This window comes from Chinchilla lanigera, unplaced genomic scaffold (assembly GCF_000276665.1).
Source record: "Chinchilla lanigera isolate Chin_1 unplaced genomic scaffold, ChiLan1.0 scaffold00090, whole genome shotgun sequence".
Classification (NCBI taxonomy): domain Eukaryota; kingdom Metazoa; phylum Chordata; class Mammalia; order Rodentia; family Chinchillidae; genus Chinchilla; species Chinchilla lanigera.
Window position 1 is genome coordinate 4,897,277 of NW_004955491.1, and position 27,938 is coordinate 4,925,214.

At 47.8% G+C, this 27,938-nt stretch overlaps 1 protein-coding gene across 3 annotated transcripts in view; it reads left to right on the forward strand.

Moving 5' to 3' along the window:
- The window catches only part of Znf862 (zinc finger protein 862), a 32,705-nt gene extending 5,130 nt beyond the window's left edge, over window positions 1-27,575 (forward strand). The window contains exons 1-8 of one of the 3 annotated variants that reach the window (XM_013504652.1): window positions 11,318-11,399; window positions 12,819-12,879; window positions 13,048-13,566; window positions 15,564-16,246; window positions 17,549-17,723; window positions 21,589-21,693; window positions 22,514-24,628; window positions 25,475-27,575. In XM_013504652.1, the coding sequence (XP_013360106.1) occupies window positions 13,470-13,566; window positions 15,564-16,246; window positions 17,549-17,723; window positions 21,589-21,693; window positions 22,514-24,628; window positions 25,475-25,551 (3,252 nt within the window). In that variant the 5' untranslated portion in view covers window positions 11,318-11,399; window positions 12,819-12,879; window positions 13,048-13,469 and the 3' untranslated portion in view covers window positions 25,552-27,575. Of the gene's footprint in view, window positions 1-11,287; window positions 11,400-12,818; window positions 13,567-15,563; window positions 16,247-17,548; window positions 17,724-21,588; window positions 21,694-22,513; window positions 24,629-25,474 lie in introns of those variants that run through there. The other 2 variants (XM_005404762.2, XM_005404764.1) reach the window with 2 other exon arrangements.
- Window positions 27,576-27,938: the final 363 nt, after the last annotated feature.

Genomic DNA, 27,938 nt, shown 5'->3' on the forward strand with positions numbered 1-27,938 from the left:
GCTCAAGGGGCTCTTGTCGGGGCTGGGATTTAGCTCAGTAGCAAAGCTCCTGCCTGGCAAGTGCAAGGTTGTGAGTTTGATTCCTGGTACTGGAAGAAAAGACAAAAAAAAAACCAAACAAATAATCAAGGGCCTCTTGTCCTGATGGTTTTTATCACAGTGCCTAAGGAGGCATGGCTTTCCTGAGCAGTAGCAGGTGAGTTTAATCATCAAGCTCTTCTTGGAGCCCCAGGAATCAGAGTGTATTCCTTTTAAGGCCAATATTAAGGCTGCTACTTTCTCTTGGTCTCTTTGTTTTCTTCCTTTGGCCCCCAAAATACTGAAGAGGCAATTCTCACTGAAGTGTCAAGTGAGCTATCTGAAGCAAAAGCCATCTTTTGTAGCTTTTTCCTAATATCTGAAGACTGGGTAATAAACTTGTCTTTAAGAATAATATGTCCTATTGAATCGGGAGCCAGGGATATATATGTATCAATCCCTTTTGTAAATGATCTAAGAAAGCACAGGAGAGCTTCATCTTTTTCCAATAGTTGACAGCCTAAAATAATTGAAGGGCTTAGTTCTTGACCTTCCTAGACCTTTAAGAATACATGTCTGAAGATATTTCCTATCCTAATTGCCTATCCATTGTTGGTAGGCTGGTGGGGATATTGTGTAGAGACTGCTTGGACTCCAATATAAAGTGGCTAGTCCCCAGCTGCCTGTCTTCTGGCCTTCTAGAATTAACAATATGATATTCAACTCTAAATGTAAAAGCAACTTGTAATGCTCATTAGAAGTCAATGTTTGATTTAAGAGAAACATTACATCTTTCTAGTCTAGTTCATAGGTCTGGGTCAGTCCCCTAAAGATCTCAATGTACTTATCAGGGTCATCTGAAAACTTCCCCAGATCTTATTTGATCGGTTTGAGGTCACTAAGAGAAAAGGACAAACATAGGGCCAAGTTCTCCACCCACCTCCTATAAGGAATACTGTCCTTGAGGAGCTTGAACAAAATCAGATAAGAATGGATATAGACTAGTAGAGGCTTTAATTAAGGTTGGCTTGGAAGCCTCAACCTTACAGTTGGGAGAGCAAGTGAGGGGAACCTCAAGCTCAGTAACAGTGGATGAGGCTTTGATTAAGGTGCCTTGGCTGTCTAGTCCTTAAAAACTGAAGGAACTTCAGATTCAGTAATAGAAGATTCATCCAGTTGTGCTGTAAGGACCAGAGGTGTCTGGTTTCCCTGTGGCTTACATTCACATTTTGAACACAAGCAAAGATTATCTCTTAATGCAAAGAAAGTCTAAACATAAGGTAATTGTGACTACTTTCTCTTCCTTACAGTACAATTCTAGTTGTAAAATAGTATCATAATCAGTACTTCCCTCTGCATTCCATTTTGCCTGTAGAGGGTAGGCAGGTCATGCACACTTGAAGCAAAATATTAACAGCTCTTTCTCAGTATGTGAGGGTCTAACAATTGCTAGTGCTTAAGAATCCAAAAAAAGAGTAAGAGAATTTAACATTGAGTCTCATCTGTAAAAGAACATCTCATTTAATCCCTACTTGGTTTTGACATCCTCTTGAGGCATTTCCAGAGGTATCTTACTGTAGAGCAGGTGGCTGCTATCTGGACAGTGACCAGAAGATAAGTTGGGTCAGACTGGCCACCCTTACTAATGTGCACCCCTATCTTCTCCAAAGCTCATACTTCTAACTCCAGCATGTGTTTCCAAAAGCACAAGCTACAGTTGATTACAGCTATAATAGTCGTATTTTAAAAAGAAAGTATTGCTAGCAAAATTAAACCAATAATCAAGAGACCTGAACAACTGCTTTCCAATTCCTTGAAAGAGAGTGAGAGGGAAGAAAAGAAACAAAAGGCAAATTAGAAGTGGTTGGAGCACCTCTCAGCCTGCAAAAGAGATCACCTCCAGAGATAGATAGAGGGAAGTAGTGGCTCAGAAAAATCCTGCCCTGGGCCCTAGGGCAAAGAAGTCTTCAAGACATTTATGCTAGCTATGTAATCACCTAGGTAATCTTCCTTAACAGCAAGACAAGGCTAAGTTTTATTCGAAATCACTCTAAAATTTCTGTGACTCTATATCCACAATACACTTAAGAAACTCACAGGTTAAAACCTTTTCCCCTTATTCAGCAACCACAACTTACTGATTGATGAAAGTACTTCCTTCCCCTACACACATAAATGATAAGAACAAGGCCTAGGAGGTGGGAGAAAGTGCCAGGAGGTTGGGGATTTTTCCTTATACTAAATGTGTTTTGGTCCCTTAAACATTGTACTTTAGGAAATAGCTCCTTCTGGTCTCACCCAGAAGTCAATTCTTTCCATGGAGTCTCAGGTTCAACTTTCTGTACCCAGGAGACTGTGCACAGAACACTAAGCAGGGACATCACTTTCATGTGTGTTTTCCTGGATGGGCAAATTCCAGTGTCTCATTGACCCAGACATGGGATATGTGTTCCCATCTAAGATGACTTCCCTGCCTTTGGTGTTAGCAAATGCTCATTTTCTATGGGCTTAACTTAAAAGTTCTTAATTGTTAGATAGGAGGGAAAGGTGAGACTGTTCAGGGTTCCTCCCTCTCTAATCTTTAGCAGAAACATGTCTCCAAAAAAAGAAAGTACAGAGTGACAGGAAAAGATCAGAAATGAGATGAGAAGAAAGAAAATCCTTTCTTCTCATGCTCACAGTGCGTTATTGAGAAAATTTGCCCATGAGTCATCATCCTCAGCCTGGAAAGGTGAGAGTGGAGAATCTGGAGAGCTAAGATTGCTTTCTCACATCAGAAGGCCAGACCTAAAAGGAAACTGATGCAGAACAGGCACAACAGTCCCCTCTAGGATATAGGTGGGGGATCAGGCCATACTTTCCCAGTGAAGCCTGTCCTCCAAGTCTTAAGAATGGCTGCCAGCCTATTGCCTTTTAACTGGCAGTTGAAGTCCCATGATTTATTAATAGGCATGTATTGTTTCCTAAATGTAAACTAGATTTCATAAAAAGACCCTTTTATAACATTTATAAATTCACATTTTGGTTAGCAATGTGAATAGATAGTGGTCCCTCACCTGTCGCAAGTGTTACATTCCAGAGACCCCCATGATAGGTGAAAATCTGCAAAGTAGCAGCATTGTATTTATTTTATTATTTATATATATTTTAAGGCTTTATAAACCCTTCCCACACTCTTATAAACCTTTCCCACTCTCTTACTAACCTTTCCCGTACTCTTATAAACACTTCCTATGCTCTTAAACCTACGTAATTTTAACAACATGTAAAATTCTGTGTGGGTACTTGATGAGAAGTGGACAAGGAGAGATGCTGAACGTATGGACACAGTGTGGGAGAGCAAACTGATGCTGTGGTCACTGAGCCAATCAGCACCCAGGATACAGAGCATGGTGCTGTGGTTGGTCACCTTCCTTTTCATCAGCCAATAGTGTGCCATGTACAATCTCACTTTGGCAAACTTGCACCAGTGGTAGTGGCATACTCCATTTCCATTGTGTACAGTATGGTATTCATCTGCTGATGAAATACATACTGTATTTTATTTGGATTTAATATTCTTTTAACATGTTTGAATTAGTACTTTTTATGTTTTATATTTGAAATTTTTAGGCAAAAATAATTAAAATCATAAATATTATATGAATACCTTTATACTGCAAAATCCCAAGGTATAGTGAAAACTCCAAGGTACAGAATTAGATTTAAAAAAAAAAAAAAATCCATGATACAGTGCAGCCACGGTAAATGAACCGTGATATAGTGAGAAATGACTGTAAATTCACAGTCCACTAGGGGACACTCTAATATCACTTTTCCCTAGTGCTGCTAAGGTAAGAAAACAAACCACAATAGTCAAAACAAGTCAAATAGGTCAAGCAAGGAGCACCAATAAATTCAGCAACTAGTAAGTCCGATTGCAGCATATACAAAACAGGAATACAAGACCTTGCCTGCAAATGTGAAATGTCCCATCAAAGAAACATCATAGTCTTCCCATTGGGGATACAGCTCAGTGGCACAGTACCTGCCTGGCAAGCACAAAGTCCTGAGTTCAATGCCAGGACCAAAAAAAAAGTATCATAATCTTCCCATATTCTCAATTTAAATTTATCATTTTAACAAAAAATGTGTAAAAAAGACAAGACATAAGAATTCAAGGCACAAGTTATTGACAAACAAGGATGACAATTGCTGATGACCGAAGCAAGTCGCAATCCAATTATCCGTCCAATTATCTCGGTGGGACCTCCAAATGATATAGGGGAAATAATATAACTTCCAACCTGCTAAATGTTAGATATGCCAAGTTTGTGCCCCTCAAAATTGGAGAAGGAATTCTAAGGAAAAACAGAGATTAAGAGTAGGAAAAATTGCCAGGCATAGTGGTGCATGCCTGTAATCCCAGCACTCAGTAGGCTGAGGCAGGAGGATTGCTGTGAGTTTGAGGCCAGTGTGGGCTACAAAATAAGTTCAGGGCCAACCTGAACTGCATAGTGAAACCTTGTCTCAATAAGACAAAAAAAAAAAAGAATTTATTGAGTGGGATAGCTCAAGATAGGAGGGGACTTGAAAATGGGTTGCCAGTGAGCCCACTTCTCAAAGGAAGTTTTATAGAGCAAATTTACAAGGTGGGGACAATGTGGGTCAAAACTATGATCAACCATTAAGATTACAAGTGTAGCCACTTAGGTAATAATGATCTAATAGGGAAGCAGGCCACACAGCAACTGTACATGGAAAGAACAAAGATCTTTCTAGGAAGGAATAGGTCAGGTGGTCCTGCTCACCCACCGAGATGACTGATGTCTATCTAGACTTTATTGGACCAGTTGATACCAATTATCCCCTGGGGATGTATGTAGGCTTGGTCATTCTGTCTTCACCTTGAGGCCTGGCCTTCAACAGATGCACCTCCAGCCACAGTGCAGTGTTCTCATCCTCTCAGTTGACTCCTTTGAGGCCCTAGCCCTATCTGCTGCCAATAATATTTCCACCTAACTTAGTTGTCTATAATACCAGGGCCTTGAAAATGTTCCACCACTGAGCTGTATGTCCAGCTGTTTCAGCTAATGCTTGTAGATTATTTATTCTTTGGCTAAAGGGAATTCTCAGAGGAAATGTTTTCAAGTACTTATTGAGTATTTTTAAAGAGAGAGGGTGGTCCATTTTATAAACATTTGTACTTTGTGATTTGCGTTCAGCACAGTTCTGGAAATACAAGAGTGAGCAGGAACAGACCATGTCACTTGGTCCTGCAGTTCTCACTCACTTGGATGCCCACAAAGGTTGTCTAATGTCTAGATTTCCTGGAAAGGCCGCTGATTTACAAAAGCAGTTGTTTCTTGCTTAAGCATTTCTTGCATCCTCTCTTCCCTTCACAAGTTGGAGTGATGCATTTTTCAGACCCTATGACCTGCAGAGTACCCAGGCCAAGACAATAAAGCTCAACAGGACCTACAGAAAGATTAAAAGTGAACTGTGTCTGCCTCATGTTAAGCACTATGGGGAATACAAAGAAGGAAAGGAAATTACCCCTGCCCTTAGGCAATATCCCCAGATTACACTGAATCTGAATTTGTATGAACAGGAGCAAAAGGTAGGGGGAAGAAGGATCACAAGAAAATTTGGCAAAACAAGCGTGGTGGCATAGGCCAGCCCTCAGGGAGCTGAAGCAGGGAGGCGAGAGAATCAGTTGACCCCTGGAGTTTGAGACCAATTTGGGCAACATAGTGAGATCCCATTTTAGAAAGAAAGAAGAAAGGAAGGAAAGAAAAATTGGCATCAACGTTGGAATTAATGAATTGAGGTTGATTTTCAGGCTAATCTGTTTATTATCCTTTAGGACAAGAAGAAAGGAATATGAACATTTTGGGAGCTGGAGGACAAGTTTGATGTCCTTTTTGGGTTTGATCTTTAACCGAAAATCCTGGGGACAGCATATTTCACCCTTGATTCTAATCTTGATTGTAGAGTCTCTGAAAGGTGCCCACCCTCCCAACAATATCTGTTTTCTACCCTGGGAGATGAGAATGTGAACCAGAAATGAAATAAAGTGATTGCAAAACCATCTGGCATTGTAAGATATATTGCAGGTGAATAGCAAGGTGAAGGTCTGAATAGAATGCAGGTTTTTTGAACTCCAAGCAAGGAGATGGGCATCCTCTTAATTAAAGAGGTGGTGTGGTCTATGATTAGAATCTTCCTTAGGTGCTGTTTTGTGCTATTTATTAGCTAAAAGAGATCTTGGACTGTTGGATTGCCTGTGGGATGTTTTGTCTCTCACTGGAAGAATGGATAGATACCAAATACTTTTCTTCATCACCTCATATCCCATTATCCTGTTTTATTTTCTTGCCAGCTCTGATCACTATACAGAATTCTCACATTTATTTATTTATATGTTTGTTAACTTTATTCTGTGTAATATCCCAGCTAGGACAATAGATCAACACCTGACATTCAGTAGGTTCACAGGAAGTATTTTTTTGAAAGAGTGGCTTATACAAATAGTATTGTTACAGGATCCCTTTTGCTGCAGGGCAGGGGACACTATAGCGTTTCCTATGCCCTCCTGGGAGGATGTGCTGTTGGCCGTCTATAGCAGTCTACATATGTAGACTTTCCTTGGTTTTTTTTTTTTTTTTTTTTTTGGGTTTTTCTCCGGTACCGGGAACTGAACTCACGACCTTGCGCTTGCCAGGCAGGCGCTTTTGCCGCTGAGCTAAATCCCCAGCCCCAACTTTCCTTGTTTAACATTTAGCTGTTTAATGACTGTTCAGACTTACAAGCCACCATTCAGACTTACAACACAGAAATGTGAGCAGCAGTGCAGCCTTGTGGTGGCTTCTACCATACAGTCCTAATTTTTGCTGACTGTCCTGTACAGTACAGTACTATGGTCTTATGTTTTGTTATACATTACAGTATTGTGTGTAAAAGTTATGCAAATAAAAGCAAAATCATCAAGTTAGAGTTTCCTTTGCCCATTTCTTTGTTCTGAACATTGTAACGTACATACTATATACAATTCCTTGTTTGGCGACCAATTTGTTTAACAAATTAGTCACAGGACCTCGACTTGGTCATTAAAGGAGGAATGTCTGTTCTTCCTTATTAACATATTTATTGCTTCAACATCTGTGCTTCCTAACCCTCTCTAGTCTTTCTTGTAAATGTCGCCTCCCTTCTCTCTTTTTTCCCCCAGGCTTTGCACTGAACTGTATCCCTAGCTTCTTCTTTTTTTTTTTTTTTTTTTAATTTTGAGACAGGGTCTCACTTAAGTTCCTAGTTGCCCAAGCTGGGATTCAATTTACAATCCTGCCTCAGCCTCCCAGAGTACTGTGATAACAGGCATATGTGACCATGACTAGCATTTTTTCTTTGAAATCAGTTCTATATTACACTTATATCATGCTTCTCTGTCACCACTTGATAGATTTGAGTCCTCTTGATTTTAATTTCTTTTTATCTCTTTGGATCAACATGTAGCAAACAGAAAGAAATAAATAATAAAAGCATGTTGAATGAAAAATGAATTAAATGCCTATGAAATCCTTTCTGTGCAATGTGGTAGAGAGAGGGTGATGCTGGTGAAGGAGATATAAAATAAGGTAGTTGCATTGGTTTCCTGAGTACCCGGCACTAGAAGGGGAAATAAAGCCTCCCTAGCTAGGAGGGAGCAGTGTTGGGGTTAGGTGGGTGGGAAATCCCCCCTGAAAGAGATGGAATGTGCACAGGACTTGAGTAGTGGGAGGAAATGGGCAGTCAGGGATCTAAAACTGGAGTGTAGCGAGGGGAGAGATGCAAGGTAGGGTGATTGCGGAGCTGCTAACCTGGCTGGAGAGACTAGGCACAGCAAAGTAAGTAAGGGCTGGGTTCAGATCAAGGAGCTTCTAGGCTGGGAAATGAGAGCTTTATGGGAAGCACTAAGAATTTCCAAAGGTACTCCCTGCGTAGATCAGGAGTTCTCTCATTCAAGCACATCTGTGGGTTTCTTTACACTGCAGTCACCTGAGGCAGAAAGCTCTCTCATAGTGTGGTTTAAGAAGGGTGATCACTGTTGTTGGGAAAACAGCTTTACATCCAGATCTCCAGTCTGTGTGTAGCAAGGTGACCTTCCTTATCCATGCCCACTAACTCTGGAGGGAAGGTACTTGTGGGAGGCTTGTTGTCCTTGGCCACAAGTTTTTAGCTTGCCCCACTCACCACAGGTCACTGGTGTGCAGCAGTCACCCTGGGATCAGCCTTCCGTAGAATCCCAGTTATTTAAAGCATACATTTCACAGTACAGTGCCACAAAACCCTGGGAGATTGTACAGTAAATGTTAATAGCGAGTCTGTTTCAGAATGGGGGTGACCTTAAAATATTTTCTCTATTGTCCAACTCTTTGGTAGTAAATATGTGTTGATGTCTAAGAAAAATGCTCAAATAATTTTTGAATTTATAATGGTAACTGATTAAAAATACACAGTTTTTCTCAAGAAGCATTTATTGAAGTTAAAGTGGGTGTTTCATCTTTTTTAAATGGTATGCTGCTATTTCCCAAAATGTAATTTTTCTCTAGGGGGAGGATTTAGTTCTGTTGATAATTTTTTATTTGTTTGACTGGGTGACACATTTTTTTGTGATACACAGTTAAAAAGAATAAACAGAGCTGGAGGTAGCGGCACACACTTGTAATCCCAGCACTCTGGGAGCCTAGGGGAGGAAGATTGCAAGTATGAGGCCAGCCTGGGCAACTTAGTGATTTAGGGAGACGCAGTCCCAAAGGCAGGGGAACTGAGGATGTATTGGATTTCAATCCCCAGTACATTTTTAAAAAATAAAAACAAAAATAGAACAGTGTTTTAAATTTATTTTTCTGATTGTTTTATGACTTTCACATCCTTAATATCTTACCCCTCTCTCTGAAGCTATTAACAATCATTGCTGCTGCTTTTTTTTTTGCTTTTTTTTTTTTTGCCCCAGGGACTGAACCTAGGGCCTTCACACTAAACTACATCCCCAGCCTTTTTTTTTTTTTATTTCTAAACACAGGGTCTCACTAAGTCACTAAATTGCCTAAGCTTGGCTTGAGTTTCTGATTCTCCTGCCTCAGCTTCTCAGAGAGCTGGGATTATACGCATGTGCTATCATGCTGGGCTGATAATTGCTTTCAAGTTTTCTTCTCCATGCCTCACCCCCATCCCTCAGCCCCTAGCCCCATCCCTTTTTGTCTTTCTGGGCCCTCAGAGCTTCCCGCAGGTATCTGGTAGTTCACTTTATCAGCAGGGGCCAGACGTGCAGCTGAGAGCTCTGCAGATGGAAGGGGCGGGCTTGCCACCTCAGAGGCTCTGGATGAGGAAGAGAGCCATTTGGGGAGCCATTTGACTCTGGGGAGCCATTTGCTGGGGACTAGCTTTGCCCCAGTCCTTACTATTTCAGCCTGTCTGCCTTACCCCCAAGCCGGAGGTTTCCTGTGCAGCAGATCCTAATCTTCTGAGAATTTAGTGGTGTAAATTGGGTCATTTCTCAGCCTTGCCCACTGTAGACTGAGGATTTGATTTTCCTGAACCTGTTGTTACAACTTTTTCATCTCTTCTAGATTGTATTGCCATTGTCTCCTTATTTGACTTTCTTTTTTCTTCTTCTTTCCCCGGTACTGGGAATTGTACCCGAGACCTCACACTGAGCTACAGTCCTGGCCTTTTTTATTTTGATATAGTTTCACTGTGTTGCTAAATTTCTCAGGTTGTATAAAGGAAAGCCCATCAGAATCACAGCTGTCTTCTCAGCACAAACCCTCAACTCTAGGAGAGCTTGGAGCAAAGTATTTCAGGTTCTAAAGGAAAACAGCCTTCAACCCACCCTTCAACCCAGCCTTTCAACCCACAAAACTATCTTTCAAAACTGATGAAGAAATAATATACTGCCATGATAAAGAACATTGGAGGAAATTTATCACCACAAAACAAGCACTCCAAAATGTTTTGAAGGACATTCTAGAAAGAGATAACAAGGACTGCTACTCCATGAACCCCAACAGAAGGAATCCACTAGGCAAGGCAAACAAATGGAGGGGAAAAAAAGAGGGGGATCCAACAATAGAAAAATAACATGACAAGTATAAGTCAATACGTATCAGTTATAATCATCAATGTTAACAGTCTCAGTTCACCAATCAAAAGACACAGACTGGCAGAATGGATCAAGAAGCAAGATCCAACAATATGCTGCATACAAGAAACACATGTAATTCAAAAGGAAAGGCATGGACCGAAAGTCAAAGGATGAAAAACAATACCCCATATGACAGGAACCCAGAAAAAAGGAAGGGTAGATATTCTATTTGCAGAAAAAGTGAATTTCAAGCTGAGACTGATTAAGAGGGACAAAGAATTTTACTACATCCTTGTAAAGGGAACAACCCAAGAAGAAGAGATAACAATCATATATATATATGCAACAAATACCAGTGCACCCAACTATATAAAACAAATATTAACGGACATGAAAAATCAAATAGGCCAGGCATGGTGGTATATGTCTGTAATCCCAGCACTCGGGAGGCTGAGCCATGAGGATCATTGCGAGTTCGAGACCAGCCTGGGCTGCAGAGTGAGCTCAAGGCCAGCATGAATTGCATAGCGAGACCCTGTCTCAAAAGACAAAAAAAAAAAAAAAATCAAACAAACACTAATACAATTGTATTGAGGAATCTCAATACCCCACTGACAAAAAGACAGATCAAGCAGCCAAAAACTCAACAGTGAAATATTAGAACTGAACCAATGAACTTTTGAACAAATGGATTTAATAGATGTCTACAGAATGGTCAACTCCACAACATCAGAATACACATTCTTCTCAGCTTCACACGGACATTCTGTAAAATAGACTACGTACTAGCTCATGAATTGCCCCAATTGGACTTCAACCTGCCACACCCCTGCTGAGCCACTGGCTGAGAAGCATGGGTGGCTGAGAAGCATGGGTGGGGTGGGACCGCAGGTGCAGGGCATGCAGGGAGAGGACTGGCTATCCTTGAGTCAGCCTCCTTCGCCACTTGGTTTTGTTACAGTGTAAGAGAAAGAGCTCATCTTCCCTTGCTGTGTACCCAGGTGGTGAGACAGATGGGGTGGTGGGCATGTGTACAAATTGGCAATCCCTCTACCCACCCTGCCTGGCTCTTTCCGAGAGCTGAGGCGCTCAGTGGTCATGAAGTGTCATATGGAAGGTAAATCTCAGGTGAAGATGGTGTTCATCAGGTGTTGTTTTTCCTTGCAGGCTCCAGTAACATTTGATGACATCACGATGTACTTGCTCCAGGAGGAATGGATGCTGCTGAGTCAGCAGCAGAAGGACCTCTGTGGCTCTGACAAGCTGGTGGCACCCCCAGGTAGGGACTCCTGCATGTCTCCACCACGGTCCATCCAGATCGGCTCCCCCAATCTTATTTGGGCCAGGACATACCAGAGAATTGTCTGGAATCCTAACAATTTTCTAGGCATCTTTATGTGGCCAATTTCTCGGTTTCATTCCTAACTTAACTGCATGAAAATTCACTCCCTTCCTTCCCCTTAAAGTGGCCAGCAGGCTAGGGAAACACAGCCGGCCAAGCATTGACCTTGTGGGAGATCCCAGATGTCCAAGAGATCCTGGCTACCCTGGGAGATCTGGATGCCTAGTGGGAAACCTCACCCCTGGGCTGGGGAGGTCACAGAAGCCTGGAAGGAGGGAGCAGTGGCAGCCTCTGACTCCGTGTGGAGGTCCGGGCTCCCTGCTCTGACGCTGGGTACCTGAGTGCCCTTGGCCTTTTTAAGCCTCCATTTTTTTCTGTTGATAGTTCTCATGGAGAGTTAATGATGTAAAATGGTTTAAAATTTTGTACAAATGTAGATACATTATCTTTGATATTTCCTATTTTTGAATGCCCTTTCGCTCTTCTGTGGTAGACTTTCTGCACCGAGGACAGAAGTAGTTGTATTCCAACATGTGTGCATGTTCATATTCTATAAATTTAGCATCTATAACCTCAAAATCTGAAATGCCCCAAAATCCAAAACTTTTTTTCTTTGAGACAGGATTGCACTAAGTTGTTAAGCTACCCAAACTGGGCTTGAACTTTCAATCTTCCTGCTCAGCCTTCCAGAGTGCTGGGATTTCCAGCGTGTGCCACCATCCTGCCTGGCTCAAAGCCCAAAACCTCTGAAAGTCATTTGCACCTAAAAAGTTTGGGGTTTGGGAGCATTTCAGATTTTGGATTTTCTGATTAAAGATGCTCATCTAGTAAGTCTTTGCAAGTATAGTATTCCAAAATCTGAAAAACTCCAAAATCTGACACTTCTGGTCCCAGGGCTTTTGGAGAAGTCATCAGCCTGTGTTTGCTAATTGCATACCTCCCATGCCTTTCTTACTCCATGCAGAAGAATGAAGGCTTGGGGGAGCAGCAATCCCAGGTTTCTCTGTGGGGAAGGACATCTCTGGGTCTCCTTTCTTCCTGTGCTTGCTAAACAAGGTCTGAGAACCACAGAAGCCAAAAGTTGCAAAGTCACAGTGCATGGACCAGATTTGGCTCCCAGACTGTTTTGTTTTGCTCAGGGTGTGTGTGTCCTTTGAAATTCACAGGGAAGAAGCAAAGCAAATGAACAGTACTTATTTAACCCACCATCTTTCAGTATCATCACCTCCTCTCAATATGCACATCGCCACTGTCCTCTTGGGGTGTCTCAAATTTTGGAATTTTCCAGACTTTTGAATATTGCTTTCACTTTCACTGCATTTGATTGTCGTCTTTAAAATATTTATGTAATGCCAGGTGCAGTGGCCTGTAATTTCACCTGCTCAGGAGGCTGAGGCAGAAGGATCACAAATTTGAGGTCAGCCTGGTCAACTTTGTGTCAAAATCAAAAAGGGCTGGGGATGTCGCTTAATGAGGAGATGCCTGAATTTGTTTGATCCCCAGTATTACAGAAAAATTAAGTAAATAAATAAAATGGCCAATATTTGGCCATTGGGAGTCTTCATATAAAAATATGTTTTTTCAGCTTCTCTTGACATCTTTGTGGCAGTGCTGAGCCTGTGTCCCTGGAGGTGGCGTTGCAGAGCTGTGTAGCTCCCCTTCTGCAGGATCACGTCCTCTGGGTTGCCGTTGCCCCGATGCCTGGCCTGGTTTCCTCAGCTGCCTATCAGCGCTGGGGTTGTGAGCCTCTATCTGGTTCCACAGCTTTGGGCCCTGCCAGTCTCTCATTGCTTTCACCCGGCACCTCACCCCCAGCCTCCGATCCTGCTAAGGGTCTCGTGAGTCCCTGAGTTTCCAAACCACTGGGCTGTACCACCCAAGTCCTGCTTTCTCCTTCTGCCTGTGACCTCAAGACATGGAGGGACATCCCCGCCAGGCCCTCCTTAGCATGTGACCCGAGGCCAGGCCCTCACAGTGCTTTCCTCTGTTCCCGCCTCAGGAGCGACTATGGCCGGCCCCAGCTTGCTCAGGGAGTTTGGGCGAGGGTCCGAGCCGTGGCCAGGCGACATCCATAGCCACAGGAGTCTTCTGGGCCACCACCCCGGTAAGTGGTGAGGGACGGGGAGAGTGCAGGGCACCGGGACCAGAGGCTCATCCTCCACCCTGGCTGTTTCTGGCACCTTCCACAGCAAACGCTGCCCTTCCTGCCCTGGTCACCTCCGCTGAGTACCACACCTCCCCAGCATCACTCCTTACCCTCCGAGCTCCCTTGCCATGTGTTTATTTATATTAAAAGCTCCAGGAAGGCGTGGCTGTCCGATCTGCCACGTTCCCCTGCCTAGAACAGCGCTGGTACGCAGTATTTGTGCGGCAGATAATCACAGAATGAACGCGACCTGAAGGAATGAGTGAACAGCTAGTAGTTAAGCTTTAAGGATTTTCTTCCCCCTTGAGCAGCTGTCTGGTTGGCTTAGCTGGAGCCAGGTCAGTGGCACCCTGTTATTAGTGAGGTGCCCAAGTAAATAGCTTCTGCCCAGGGAGAATCAAGAGTGGACGATAACATCAGATAGTTACAAAATTTGCTGTCCTGGACTTCTGCTTTGTGGCTCCCTAAAGCATCAGAAGCACAGAACCTCCCTTGGTTTCTCCTTGCCCAGCCCTTCATTTTGGGCCCACTGACTCGGGACAGCTGTGCTCTTGAGTTGGCTCTAGTTTTGCAGACTGGTTCATGGGCCTGGAGCAGAATGGTGGGTCCTTGGCCACTGGGCGCTGAGCTTATGTTGAAACACGAGCAGTGCCTCCAGGAAGCCGGTCATCTAAGCTGCGTTTCATGTGAGGGGTGAGAGAGGAAACATCTGCCTCAGCTTGAAGGAGAAAATCTTCATGAGCCTGCGAAAGGGCTTCATGAGCCTCCTGGAAGGGTTGTGATGGAAGAGAGGAAGTTGAGTTTCTCTTGAACGCTGCATGGGGATCACCAGCAGAAGTCCAGTGAGTGGTTCCCTTTATTCACAGTGTTACTCTCCGAGGTTTGGGATAACCATGGTCAGAACAGTACAGTAAGATATTTGGGGAGAGAGGGAGAGAAGAGAGGGTTTGATTCATATACTATTTATTACAATATATTATTAAAATTCTACTTTATTATTAGTTGTTTTGAGTCTCTTACTGTGCCCAATTTGTAAGTTAAACTTTATCGCATGTATGTGTAGATAGGAAGAAAACACAGTCATGTAGAGGTTGGTGCACCTCGTGGCCCAGGCACCCGCTGGGGGCTTGGAATATACGCCCCATGGATGAGAGGAGCCTGCTCTACCAGAGATAGACGGCAGCTTACAGGAAACTCTCTGAGAGCCAGGCATGGTCGCATATGCCTGTAATCCCAGAACTCCGGGTGGCTCAGGCAGGAAGATTGCAAGTTTATGCCAGCCTGGGAAATTTAGTGACTTAGTGACACTATCTCAAAATTTAAAAAAAAACACCAAGTGCTGGAGATGTAGCTCAGTACGAAGGCCTAGGTTCAATCCACAGTACTGAAGAAAAGATAGAAGGAAAAGAAAAAGGGAAAAAAAGAAAAAACTATCTGGAACCGCAGTCATGCCCAGGGCATCCAAACACTCTTGCCCCAAAAGTACTTGAACAAGGTGCGGGTGCCCCTTGGTGGGCCATCACAGGACCAGCTTCCTGCAGAGGAAAGAGTTCTGTTGTGTGGTGTGACGACCTTGTTCAGTCCCGTTTTCTGTGACGCCAGTGTCCTTATCCATAAGTAAGGCCCAAACCCCTGAGGATAGGGCCACTGCCTCAGGCAGCACTGGTCCCAGTGGAAAGCTCTCCCTAGAGCAGGTCCTTTACATTTTGTTTGAAAGAGGGGATTCCCTTCAAACCCATCTCCTTGATTTTCTTCTGGATCAGGCAGGGGCTTTGGAGGACTGAAAGTAGAGAATTCAAATATGACATACGTCCGAGTCACTAGGGAACGGAGAGCCTGAGTCTCCTTGTTGTACTGAGCGTGTGCTTCCCACCTTCTGTGTCCAACGGACCTCAGAGCCGCTGGAGTTGCAGTTGGATTTCAAAGCAAATTCCATTTGTCTCTTTCCTCTCAAGGGAAAGGCCAGGTGGGCTACATGAAAGAAATGGATGTGCAGAGTCCCGCCTGGGACAGTGGACCATACCTGCCACCTCCAAAGAAAGCCTGCCTTGCCCACTCGAGTCCAGAGGGTGGCACCGCTGAAGGAGACTGGACAGGAAGAAGCAAGAAACCCCGCTCCATCCAGAAGTCGTGGTTTGCACAGTTTCCATGGTTGATCATGAACAGGGAGCAGACGGCTCTGTTTTGCTCTGCCTGCCGAGCATACCCATCCGTCAGGGACAAACGGTCGAGATTAATAGAAGGCTATACAGGACCATTCAAGGTGGAGACTCTCAAGTACCACGCCAAGAGCAAAGCCCACATGTTCTGTGTCAATGCATTGGCCGCCCACGACCCCATCTGGGCAGCCCGTTTCCGGAGCATCAGAGACGGGTCTGCAGGTGTCCTGGCCAGCACTGAGCACCTCTTCCCTGCAGATTATCCCGTGTTCTACCCGCCAGAGCCTCTGGGAGACTTTGATAAGATGACAGAGCTCCTGCCGAGTTCAAGAGCTGAACTGGAGGACCCTGGGCCAAGTGCAGCAATACCTGCATTGTACGTGGACTGCATGGCAGAATTAGGGCAAAAAGAAATCTCCAGTGACACCCACGACTCCTCAAACATTTTGTGCAGTGACACTGTTGAATTCTGCAGGCAGGTAATACACTTGTAATGACTGCTTGTCTTAAAAGATTCCCAAGAGAACAACATAGATCACACAGTGATGATGAAAAAGAGTAACTCATAGTCTATTAGGTATTATTTTAAGTGCTTTAAAGGTATTGCTTAATTCAGACAACTGCATGGTTACTGTCATCTCATTTTTGCAGATAAAAAATACAATCAGTGAGCTAGAACATTCTAACTTCTGATGAAAGGAAAGATAATCTTTATCCAGAATCCGAAACAGCTGCAGCACACATGCTGTGTGATGTAATGTGCCTACTATTGCCATGGGGGAGTAGAACAGGTATTATTAAAATTATTGTTTTGGTAGAAAACTAAGACTCGGGTGACTTGACGTGACGTGTGCAGAGTCCATGAGCTGCTCTGGTAAATGCTGCACTCTGCCCAGAGCCCTTCACCTCCACCCAGAGAACAGACAATGACAGTCCAGAGCCCATGATCTCAGTCCAGAGCCCTTGACCACAAGCCTGGTGCTTTCCTTCCACTCCTTGAATGACCTACTGCTCACCTTAAGTTTATTTTGTAACCAGATAATTTTCAGGAAAGTTGGTCCCTAAGGAAATGATATTAATTGGAATCTTTGAGGAGCTAGAACCTTCCCCATTTCTCCACTGTTGCACTCAAGCAGGGTTTTCCCTCTGAGGCACTGTTAGTGCTCCCTTCCAGAACCTGAAGAGAGTGGCTCAGATGTTCCTAAGAGCTAACATCAGAAGGAACCTGGCTAAAATCAGTAAGCTTGAATTCTCCCAGAATCCAGGAAGACAACAAAGCTCTTTCCTCTTGCTCTTATTCCTGCTGTTTTTTAGTCTAAGAAACAGGTCTAACCTTTATAATCAAATTCCTTTAGCAGTGAGGCAGATATCAACCTGCACTGTCAAGGATTATGAGCACCCTTAGTTCTTTGTCACTACTGCCTTCGCGTCCCATTGAGAAATCCTGGCAGGTGCTCCCAGAGGCAGGGGTTCACCTCTGCGGTCACAGGAAGATGAGTAGAGGACACTGCCACTAGGACTGGGGGGCTCTAATGAGACGCCCGTCCTAACCGGGTGTTTCTGTTTCCTCCCAGGAAGGCCTAGGCTCTGACGGAGGCCCATATGGCTTTACCTGCTAATTCCGGCCCTCCCCAACTTGGTTCTTTGCCTTGTAATGGAGAAATTGCTTCCTCAGTGAATATCGGGGCCTGTCTGTGAGCTTCCAGGACACTTGGGTCTTCAGCAGCCCCAGGAAGCGTCGTGTGGCCCCACCAGAAGTGAGTGTCTGCTCTCTGTTGCAGGCCCCTGCAGAGGAGGGACTGCTGGAGGTACCTGTGGTGCTCGAGGAGCTTCCGGCTGTGTTTGAGGATGTGGCGGTGTATTTCACCCAGGAGGAGTGGGGCCTGCTGGACCAGCGGCAGAAGGAGCTGTACCGAGACGTGATGCAGATGAACTACGAGCTACTGGCATCCCTGGGTAAAGTGCCCTTCTGTGCCACCATAATCTGACCATCTGAACCTGGCCATGGTCCTCCTCCAGTTACTGCCCTTTGAGGGGAAGAGCTCTACTTTTGGGATTCTCTACTTTAGTGCTCTTTATGCATCTGCCTATATAGACAGGTGTCCATCCTCCAGCAGACATTTAGTAGGCACCTACTACATGCCAGAAGAACATGCACCAGCCAGGGTCTCTGCTTTCAAAGGGATTGCAGGCCTGTGGGAGAGGCACGCGTTTGAATGAGAAAGCATCAGAGATCCAAGCTCCGTGAGAGGGTGGCAGAGCCGGGTGTGGTGGTGCCCGCCTGTAATCCCAGCACTCTGGGATTACACTCACTCACAAGTGTGAGCTTGGCCTGGGCAATTTAGTAACTTAACAAGACCCCATCCTAAAATTTAAAAAAAAACTTTTTAATTGAGCCGGGGATGTAGCTCAGTGCACCGGCCCTGGGTTCAATCCCCAGTATTGCCAACACAGAGAGACAGAAAGACAGACAGACAGGTAGAGAGACAAAGAGGAAGAGTGCCTGTAGCTGCTGAGGCCAAGCCTTGACAGCAGAGGGAGGGATCAGGAAGGCTTCCCAGAGAGGAAGTTTTAATGGAGGCAAAACCAGTAGACACAGCAGGAAGGATACAACCTGAGCAAGGACTGGAGGTGAAGGGCCTCTCAGTGGGCTCCACACTCTGTCTGCAGGCGGCACCGAAGCTCTTCGTTCTTGCCAGGTGCCAGCATGGGTCAGCAGCCTTGGGCCTTGGAGAACTAGTTAGGAGCAAGGTAGTGGCCTGCAGACAGTCGGGGTTCTTATGCAGCATCAAGACAGCCTTTCCCCTCCCCTCTCCTCCCCTCTCCCTCACCCACTCCCCCCCACCCCCGTGTCCTCTTGTCTGAGCTTGTATTTCCTTCCATGTTTCACTAACGCATATCACAGCAGAGGCTTGCTGAGCTGGTTGCTGTGTATGACTTGGGAACTGCAGCAGCAACTTGTGCCATGACTTCTGCAGGATGACAGGAAATGAGGCTATCACTGATGTCCTGTCCCTTCATTACACTGCAGCTAAGGTCTGGGTTGCTTCCTAAACTTCCTGCCCTATAGACTTTGTCATTGTTCCTAGTTCTTTAGTCCTACCGCTGAACCACATTCCCCAGCCCACTTGTTCGTAATTCTTAAGTGGCTCCCCAGACAGTCAGGGATGACTTCAGTAGTCATTCATTTTGGGGTGACGGAGGTTTTGTATTTACACAGGGCCCTGGGCACTTGAACACAGTGTACCTTCCAAAAGCATTGCACAGTCCATTGACAACTTGCTAGTCATGGAATTCTAGATCAGAAGCAATTTTCCTCAGCTTTTGGAAGCATTGCTCTGTCAGGTTTTACTGCTGTTGTTGAGACATTTAATGACTTTTTATTCCTAAATCTTTGAACAGTGCATACTTGTTCTACTGAAAGCTTTTCAAGCCTATCCCAGTGTTCTGAAATGCTCCATGGTACGCATTCATGTGACTGCTACTTATTTTTTGTTCTGCATAGCTGGGGCTTACCTTGCACAAGAAAACGTATTTTCCAGTTTGAGGAAATGTTCTTTATAGTAAACATCATTTCTTCCTGTTTTCTCTTTTTTTCTGAAAACAGTTAGCTGTTGGACTTTCTGGACTGCGCCTCTGCCTTTGTGCTTCTTTGTGTATTTTTTCCTACTGTTTTCTGCTTCTGTCTGTTTTGTGCTACTTTCTTAGTGATTTCCTCAATTTTCTTTTCTAGAAATTGTTTTCTTTTTGGTCGGGTGTTTCTGTATCTAGGCACCCTAATATTTCATGCATAGGGTTCCATGTTAGCGTTCCGTTCCTTCATGACTTTGCCCTGCAGATATTCCCTATTCTGGCTGTTGGGAAGCTATGCCTTTTTGTCAGTCTGCGATCTCTAGTTTCAGTGCTTTTCCCTGCATGCCTTTCTGTGGGGACCTGGCCAGAAGTAAATGATTAAACTAAAGGATTAAACTTGAGGACAGAAGCAGATAGGCTTTATGGGGAGTGAATGGTTAAACTACGGGGCAAAAGCACACAGGTTATGTGACAATGAAATGGTTAAACAACAGGAAGTTTAGATTAGTATAGCATGTTGGGTCCGGCCATTGTCCTTCCCCTTCCCCAAGAAAAACTGCCTGGCCTTAAGATAGCTCTGTGCCCAAACTGCTATTCTGCTTTTTCCTTTTACTCATATTCTAAATAAGAGCCAGAGAGTTCTCAGCATCAAGGCTTTTTTCTTCTCCCAGTCTCCCCAATGGCTGGATGCTCTCAATTGAGAAATGGCCCCTCTGAGCCTCTCAGTAATTCAACTAAATCCCGTCTCTGAGTAATCTTTTTCATCCTCCACACCAAAGGTGCTCACTGCGACATCTCACTTTCATATTAGATGCCTTTCTCCAGCAACTTTCTCGTAGTTCATTCCTGTTCAAGAGAAAAGCTTTAAGGACTGATAGGAAGCTCTGTGCATGCCTGGGACACTGTAGGGGACCAACCGCAATAGGGATGTCTCCTTAGGGAGCCCGCTGAAGTCGCTGTCCATTGATGTTTCGGGGAGGATTCCTTCTGAGCAAAGAAAATTCTTCTAGCTTGGAGGAGATAAGCTGAGCTGAGTCATTCCTCAGTCTACAGACCTCACCCATCTGTTTTCAGCACCACGCTCTCCTTCCCCTTTCTGTGTCCTGGAGTCTGGAGTGCTTCTTGGTGCGCTTTCCTGTGGACTCAGCCTCCATTCTCCTCCTGGGTGAGGTGGTCTAAGAGGGCCTGGGGGTCTCCACACAGACTTTGGTCCTGTACCCTGCTCTGCATATCCCTGCCTGCCACCCTCCCCACCCTAGGGCCTCCTGCTTCTGAGTCTTTCTGGATTTTGCCTTGCAAAGCATCCTGCATCCCCTGGTCACCTGCTCTGCAGGTGACTGGTGTCAGCTCTGTTGGTTTTTCTCTCTTTTGTCTCCTTGCCCTCTTACATTAATATGTTAGCGATTCTTACTCTGCTTCCTCTTCAGTTTAGGGTTCCTTTTAATGTTATCCCTCTGCTGAAGAAGGATATAAATTCCATCTATCCCATTTTAATAGCAATATTTTTATTAGTGGTAGATATATAGATATACACAAATATCTACATAGTAAATAGAATTGTATGCAAGTGACCCAGAAGATGGTGAAAAATAAACCTCCTCCCCCTCCCATCAGTTCCTCTGCAGAAGCACCAACAGTTACCATTTACTTGTATTTCCAAAGAAAGTAAACACACATACAGATAGAATCTATAAGTAGGTGGTAATGGACTTCATTATAATTAAAAGTAGCAATTTTTTTTGTGCATCCCTGAATAACATTCCTATTTGAAGGGCAGATTTCTTTTAGCCAGATTTCAGGGTCCATCGCTGGTGACAGATGTTTTTTTAGAGCCCTTCAAGCACCCTCCGCACTTGGCCACCTGGCCAGAAGCCTGCCAGTTGTGTTGTAGGCATGTGCCCCAGACAGTTGTAGGGGTGACCTTTACCCCTTGTGTGGCTTTGCTTTTCTTCTCTACCCTCTTCTCCTTCATCTGTTTTATCCCGTGTCTCTGGATGCACCTTGCAGGCCCCTCTCCAGGCTGCCCACGGAGCTGGGAAGTGATCCATCCTGGCTAAGGGGCATGGCCATCCCAGGCCACCGCTCTGCCGTGCTGGATAGGAGGGCTCTCAGCCGGCCCCAGCCAGCTAGGCTCTGCCAAGTGTAGACCCCAGGCATCCCCGTGTGTTTCAAGGGCCAGGCCTAACTTGAGACGGGCCACTGATGTTCTGTGGCAGTGTAACAGTGTGACTCTTTATGCCTATAATAGGGCCTGCTGCTGCCAAGCCAGATTTGATCTCAAAACTGGAGCAGAGATCTGCACCCTGGATCAAGGATCCAGATGGGCTGAAGTGGGGAAAAGGTCATCCACCAGGTGAGTCTTAACCCACTGAGTTCTGAAGGGCACCTGGGAGACTCATGCAGCCATGGCAAGTCACATGACATTGGGTCAGTCACACTTACTGGGACCAGTTGAGTACCAGGCCCTGCACTAGGGTCGACAAAGAAGAGTGAAAAATGAACTGTGCCAGCAGAATATAGAATCATCTGGGAAACTTGGATAGTGCAGAAAAAATGAGATACTTTCATGAGTAGGAGTGCTGAAGGGGGCTGTGGCAGAGCTGATGGGAGGAGGAGAAGGTCGGTGGGGGAACTGGATGCCGGGAACTAGCACCAGCCTGTGTACTCCTTGTCCAGGGCATACAGGACAGCACTATGGGTCTTGACGTGGCTGTTTTCCACATCTTAGTCCATAACTGCGGGGCTGGTTGGCCACTAAGGGTACTTCTGCACCTCCCTGCTTTCGAAGGCACATTAGAAGTCTTAGGGATGTTTAACCTCATTTTTGTGGGGTCTCCCAAGAGGATTAAAGCCACCTGTTTAATAATATCTCCTCTCAAGGGTAGTTCATTAAGCTTATTAGCATTTGGTGTCACATGGTCCCAGAGTAGTGGGGGAGGTAGAGCAGGGAGGCCACAGAGAACCCCACAAGGACCAGCCGGTATGCTTGGGGAGCCAGACTGGCTCTCACAGGACATGACGGGGAAGGGCTTACGGAGGAGCCAGGAGTGATCCCTCATGAAGCATCGTGCTCAGCTCCTCTGCTTTTCACAGGGGGCACTTATTAGATGGGGGTATCTTCACGGGTGGAAAACTGCAGGTCAAAACTAAGCATGATGAAATCTTCTCCAAAGGGAACAAGAGGATGGCAGCAGTAAGAGAGGCAGACACTCCGGCCCCCACTACAGAATCTGCATCACTTCCCGCTCCTCCTGAGGAGATGCTTGCCTTCTACTGCCCTTCCAGCACGCATGCAGGAGAAGTGGGTGGGCCTAGGAAAACCCAGAGGACTTACAGACCCCGTTCCATTCAGAGGTCATGGTTTGGGCAATTCCCCTGGTTAGTAGTTGACCCCACCGAGACCAAGCTCTTCTGCTCAGCCTGCAAAGAGAGACCCACGCTCCATGACAAGTCATCTCGTTTAGTCCAAGGTTACACTGGGCCCTTTAAGGTGGAGACTTTAAAGTACCACGAAGTCAGTAAGGCACACAAGCTCTGTGTCAACACTGTGGAGGTCAAAGACAGCAGCCCTCAGGCCACCCTGGTCCCAGAGATCTCCAGCGACCTCATGGCCAACATGGAGCACTTCTTCAATGCTGCCTACTCCATTGCGTACCATTCCCGGCCCCTGAATGACTTTGAGAAGATGCTGCAGCTCCTCCAAAGCACGGGGACCATGATTTTAGGCAAGTACCGAAACCGTACCGCATGCACACAGTTCATCAAATACATCTCAGAGACCCTGAAGAAGGAGATCCTCGGGGACATTCGCAGCTCCCCATGTGTGAGCGTGTTGCTGGACAGCTGCAGGGACTCTTCCGACCAGGCCTGTGTGGGGATTTACATCCGCTACCTTAAGCAGCTGGAGGTGAAAGAGTCATATATCACCCTGGCCCCACTCTACAGTGAGACAGTGGATGGGTACTTCGAGACCATCATCGCAGCCCTGGATGAGCTGGACATCCCCTTCCGGAAGCCTGGCTGGGTGGTGGGCCTGGGCACCAATGGCTACACCATGTTGAGCTGCAAGGGAGGCCTCGTTGAGAAGTTCCAGGAGATCATCCCGCAGCTGCTGCCTGTCCACTGTGTGGCCCACCAGCTGCACATGGCCGTGGTGGACGCTTGTGGGAGAATTGATCTGGTGAGGAAGTGTGACCGGCACATCCGGACCATCTTCAAGTTTTACCAGACCTCCAACAAGAGGCTGAATGAGCTGCAGGGTAGCGCGGCGCCCCTGGAGCAGGAAATCGTCCGCCTGAAGGACCTGAACGCTGTCCGCTGGGTGGCCAGCAAGCGGCGCACACTGAATGCGCTCATCGTGAGCTGGCCTGCGCTGGCGCGGCACCTCCAAACTGTGGCAGAAGCAGGGGGCCAGGTCGGGCACAGGGCCCAGGGCCTGCTGAAGCTGATGAAGGGCTTCCATTTCATCAAGTTCTGCCACTTCCTCTTGGACTTCCTCAGCATCTACAGGCCCCTGGCTGAGGTGTGCCAGAAGGAGATGGTGCTGATCACAGAGGTAAACTCCGAGCTGGGGCGCGCCTACATCGCACTGGAGGCCCTCCGCCACCAGGCGGGACCCAAAGAGCAAGAGTTCAATGCCAGCTTCCGGGACGGGCAGCTCCACGGCATCTTCCTGGACAGGGTGGAGATGGCAGAGCAGCGGTTCCAGGTGGACAGGGACAGGATGATACTGACGGGGGTCGAGTACCTCCGGCAGAGGTTTGACACAGACCGCCCCGTGCAGCTCAAGAACATGGAGGTGTTTGACACCATGGCTTGGCCAAGTGGGGTGGAGCTGGCCTGCTTCGGGAACGATGACATTCTCAGCCTTGCCAGGCACTTTGAGCTCTCCCTGCCTGCAGGGTACAGCGAGGAGGCACTGCTGGAGGAGTGGCTAGGCCTGAAGGTGGCTGCCCAGAACCTCCCATTCTCCATGCTGTGTAAAAATGCCCTGGCCCAGCACCGCCGCTTCCCCTTGCTGAGCAAGCTCATGGCCGTGGTGGTCTGCGTGCCCATCTCCACCTCCTGCTGTGAGCGTGGGTTCAAGGCCATGAACCGGATCAGGACTGACGAGAGGACTAAGCTCTCCAATGAGGTGCTCAACATGCTCATGATGACAGCAGTGAACGGGGTGGCGGTGACGGAGTACGACCCGCAGCCCGCCATCCAGCACTGGTACCTGACCTCCTCGGGCCGGCGCTTCAGCCACGTCTACACCTGCGCCCAGGTGCCCACCCGCTCCCACACAGGTAGGTATGCAGCCAGGGCCCGACCCTGATGTGGAGGCGAGGCGGGAGCTGATCTGCCCATCCTGGGCTGAGCCAGAAGGTCAACTAGCAGGGTCTCAGAGTTCCTGCTGTGTGCCCGGCCGCCTGCCAGCCACTGTGCTGTAGGTGACCCAGCTAGAGACCAGGTGCGCAGCTCTGGGTAGCAGGCATAGCGCAAGGAGTATCTTGTCCTGCGGCACCTTGCCCGGCTCCGGGTCTCGCTCTGCCACCCAACTAGCCGTGTGCCTGGGTCTCAGTGTTGACCCAGGTTCCACAGGAAGCCAGGTGGCTGTGCAGCCGTGGCAGGGAGTACCTCTCCCTGTGAGACGGAGGGAGCCAAGAGGAGCTTGGGCGAGTCCACCCCATGCGTGGTTGGAGGGGCTGCTCCAGTGTCCGGCCCTGTGGGGCGGAGGAGACAGAGGTGCCAGGTGTGCCCTTGGACAAGCTGTGCTTTGTGAGGGACAGCAGGACTGGCCCCCGTGAGGAAGGCAGCAGAGACACTGGCAGGCGGCATGTATGACAGCCTCCTCCTGGGCCCCAGGCACGGTGGGAGCCAGAGCAGATTCCAGGCCTTACCCCCCGCCCCTACCCACTGGAAAGCCGTACCTTCCTGGGTTGACAATCAAAAGTGTCTCCAGGCAACGCGTATGCGGCCTTTCCAGGGAGACAAGACTGAGCAGAGCTGGCACAGGTGAGGGCCGCAGACGCAGAACTGGCCCTGACCCCGTGGTCCTGCCTCATTGTCTTCACACAGCCCCGGGGCGAGGTCGGGTGCAGAAAGGGGCTGTCATTTGCTCAGTGTAACCACCATGGTCTCGTCCCACACAGGTGCGGGGCTCAGGAAGAAGGGGCTGGGAGCACAGAAGTGGCCCATCGCGCCCTCCGGGGAGCCCTGGAGATTCTGAAGGACGCTTGTGGAGGCCCCGAGACTCCGTACTGCACCAGCCAGGGGCCCCCAAGCCACCCGGACAGAGAGGGCCTAGAGAAGGTCTGGGGGACCCCCACGTGGCCCGGCCTCCTGACCCACTCATGTGGACAGGCTCTCTGCATTCTGGGCTGTCCTGGCGGGGTCACCCCCTAAACCCTAGCAAGTAGGTGGTGACAACATGGCTGAAGCCACCTCTGAGGGACACCAGGCATTGCCGCAGACCTGTCTTAAGCACAGAGTACGCCCAGAGGGTCTCATGCCCACTTAAGGTCCACCTGGAAGAATCCCGGCTTGCCGCTTGCTGGTGGCAGAGGACATTCCGGAAGTGGGAGAGACTGTTGGGGTTGGAGGACCAAAAGGAGCACCCCAGCCCTCTGAGCCCCTGCATCACTTCGTTAGGGTGGCAGCTTGGCTGCAAGAGTCCCCAGGAGTTGCCCTTCAGGACCACTGGCCCTGGCTGCTGTGGCAGAAGCGGGAGGTCTTCCAGTCAGGTGAGAAACACAGGTCAGAGAATTCTGCTTCCTCTGCCGGGTCTGCCCAGGATGAAGCAGAAGAGAACCCTTCTCCACAGCAGAGAAGGGGGTCTTGCCTGGGGCCCTCCCTGGGAGTCCTTGGGTGTGTTTTCCTGAGGAATGTGTGGGTCGGATTCAGAGTTGGGGGCCTAGGGTCCATCCGGGCTCTGCTGCGGGCAGTGGTTTGCCTGGGATGTGTCCTTTGTGCTTATCTGTGCCTCAGTTTCCCTCTCCATGCCATGGCAGCCAAGAATCTAAGTGCCTCTCCCCCCGGCCCTGGGTGCCCCAGCATAGTCATGAGAGCCTCTCACTCCTTGAGAGAGGGACATCTCCGCCCTCTGCTCTCCTGCCCTGTTCCTGTCCTCAGTGGGAAGTTCGCCTCTGAGTCCTCTTGTGGGCAGAGGTGCTGTCCACGTGGACCGTCAGCAGGACAGACTTGTCCCTTCCTCAGCGAGCTGCCCCGGGGACTCTGCTTAGAACGGCCGCCACTGCTTGGTGACCGTGCCTGCCCTAGATGGCACAGTCCCATTCTCTGGACCACATTCAGCGACCAGGTTTCTGACAAGCTGCCCCAGAACCTTGTGGGTATCCTCTGCTTAGGATACCTCTGGCACGAGCAGGTCCCCAGTCCCCCCACCGACATCCCCCGCCCACCAGGGCAGAGCTCTCGCCTCCCAAGGCAGTGTGGTCTGGGCAGGATCCAGGCTGCTGAGCTGGATGGGAGCCTGGCGCCCCAGTTCTGCGTCTTTAGCCGGTTGGGAAGTTAGCAATGTCTCTGCAAAGGGCTTCTTGCTCCTGCCTCAGGCTTACTTAGACAGGCAGAGACCCTGTTTTCTGCCCTCTGCAGGGGGTCCTTGCTGTGTGCCACGGGCACGTAGGTGCCTCCCCGTCCCGCAGTCCCGTAGACGCCCTGGTTCCCGACACCCACACTCAGCCTTAGCACTTCACGTTGCTGTCTTTTTCCTCTCTGCCTCCACGCTGTGGAGGTGCCTCCTCGCCAGCTCTGGAGGTGGCCCTCAGAGTCTCCCCCAGGAAGAAGCACTTTCCCTTTGGCCAGAGTCCTGGCCGTCATCTTCACCCAGGTTCTCCTCCTGGCACCTGTCCTTCCCCTTCCCGCACGACTGACGCCCACTGGGGCGGGCATTCCATGTAACCAGCATTGTAGCACATACTTCAATTTCAGTAGCCATAGAGACTCTGGGGGTGAGGGAGCCTCGCCTTGTCCAGGCCGGACACCTAGGAGGGTGACCAGCTCCAGATCTTTGCTGTCTGTCTTGCAAAGGGGTGTCCCTAGGGTGCTATGTACAGATCAGGCAGGGCAGAGGTCTCCGGTTCCCTCACATAGGGGTCTGTGTGACCAAGAACACCAAGGGTGACTAGACAGGGATGTCTTTGCTTGCCCTGGTTTCAACGACGTGCACATGTTTAGAATGACCATGTTCGATTCCAAATCTTTTGCTATCCGAATAAAGCAGAGTGTATTTCCACACACAGGTCTGTCCTGTAAATCCCTAAGCAAGAACTAGGAGGTAGAAGCTGCTGAAGGCCAGCGGGATTGTCCCTCTTTGAAGACGTGTTTCTTTCTCTTAGCAGGCAGCTCCCAGTGAAAGCTGCCTACTCCGAGGCTCGGGACATGGGCTGTGTCCCTGCCTTTCTTTTCCAAGTGTGTGTGAGACACCCAGTGTGCAGCTACCAGGCACTTCCGGGAGATGTCCCAGTCCCTGGTGCTGGGGATACTGAGGCAGGGTCAGCACGACCATTGAGTGCCACAGCCCTTCCTGCACCAGCAGCCCTGGCAGCCCTTCGGGGGCCTGGAACCACAGTTCCTGTGATGCTTGGCACCCAAACAGCC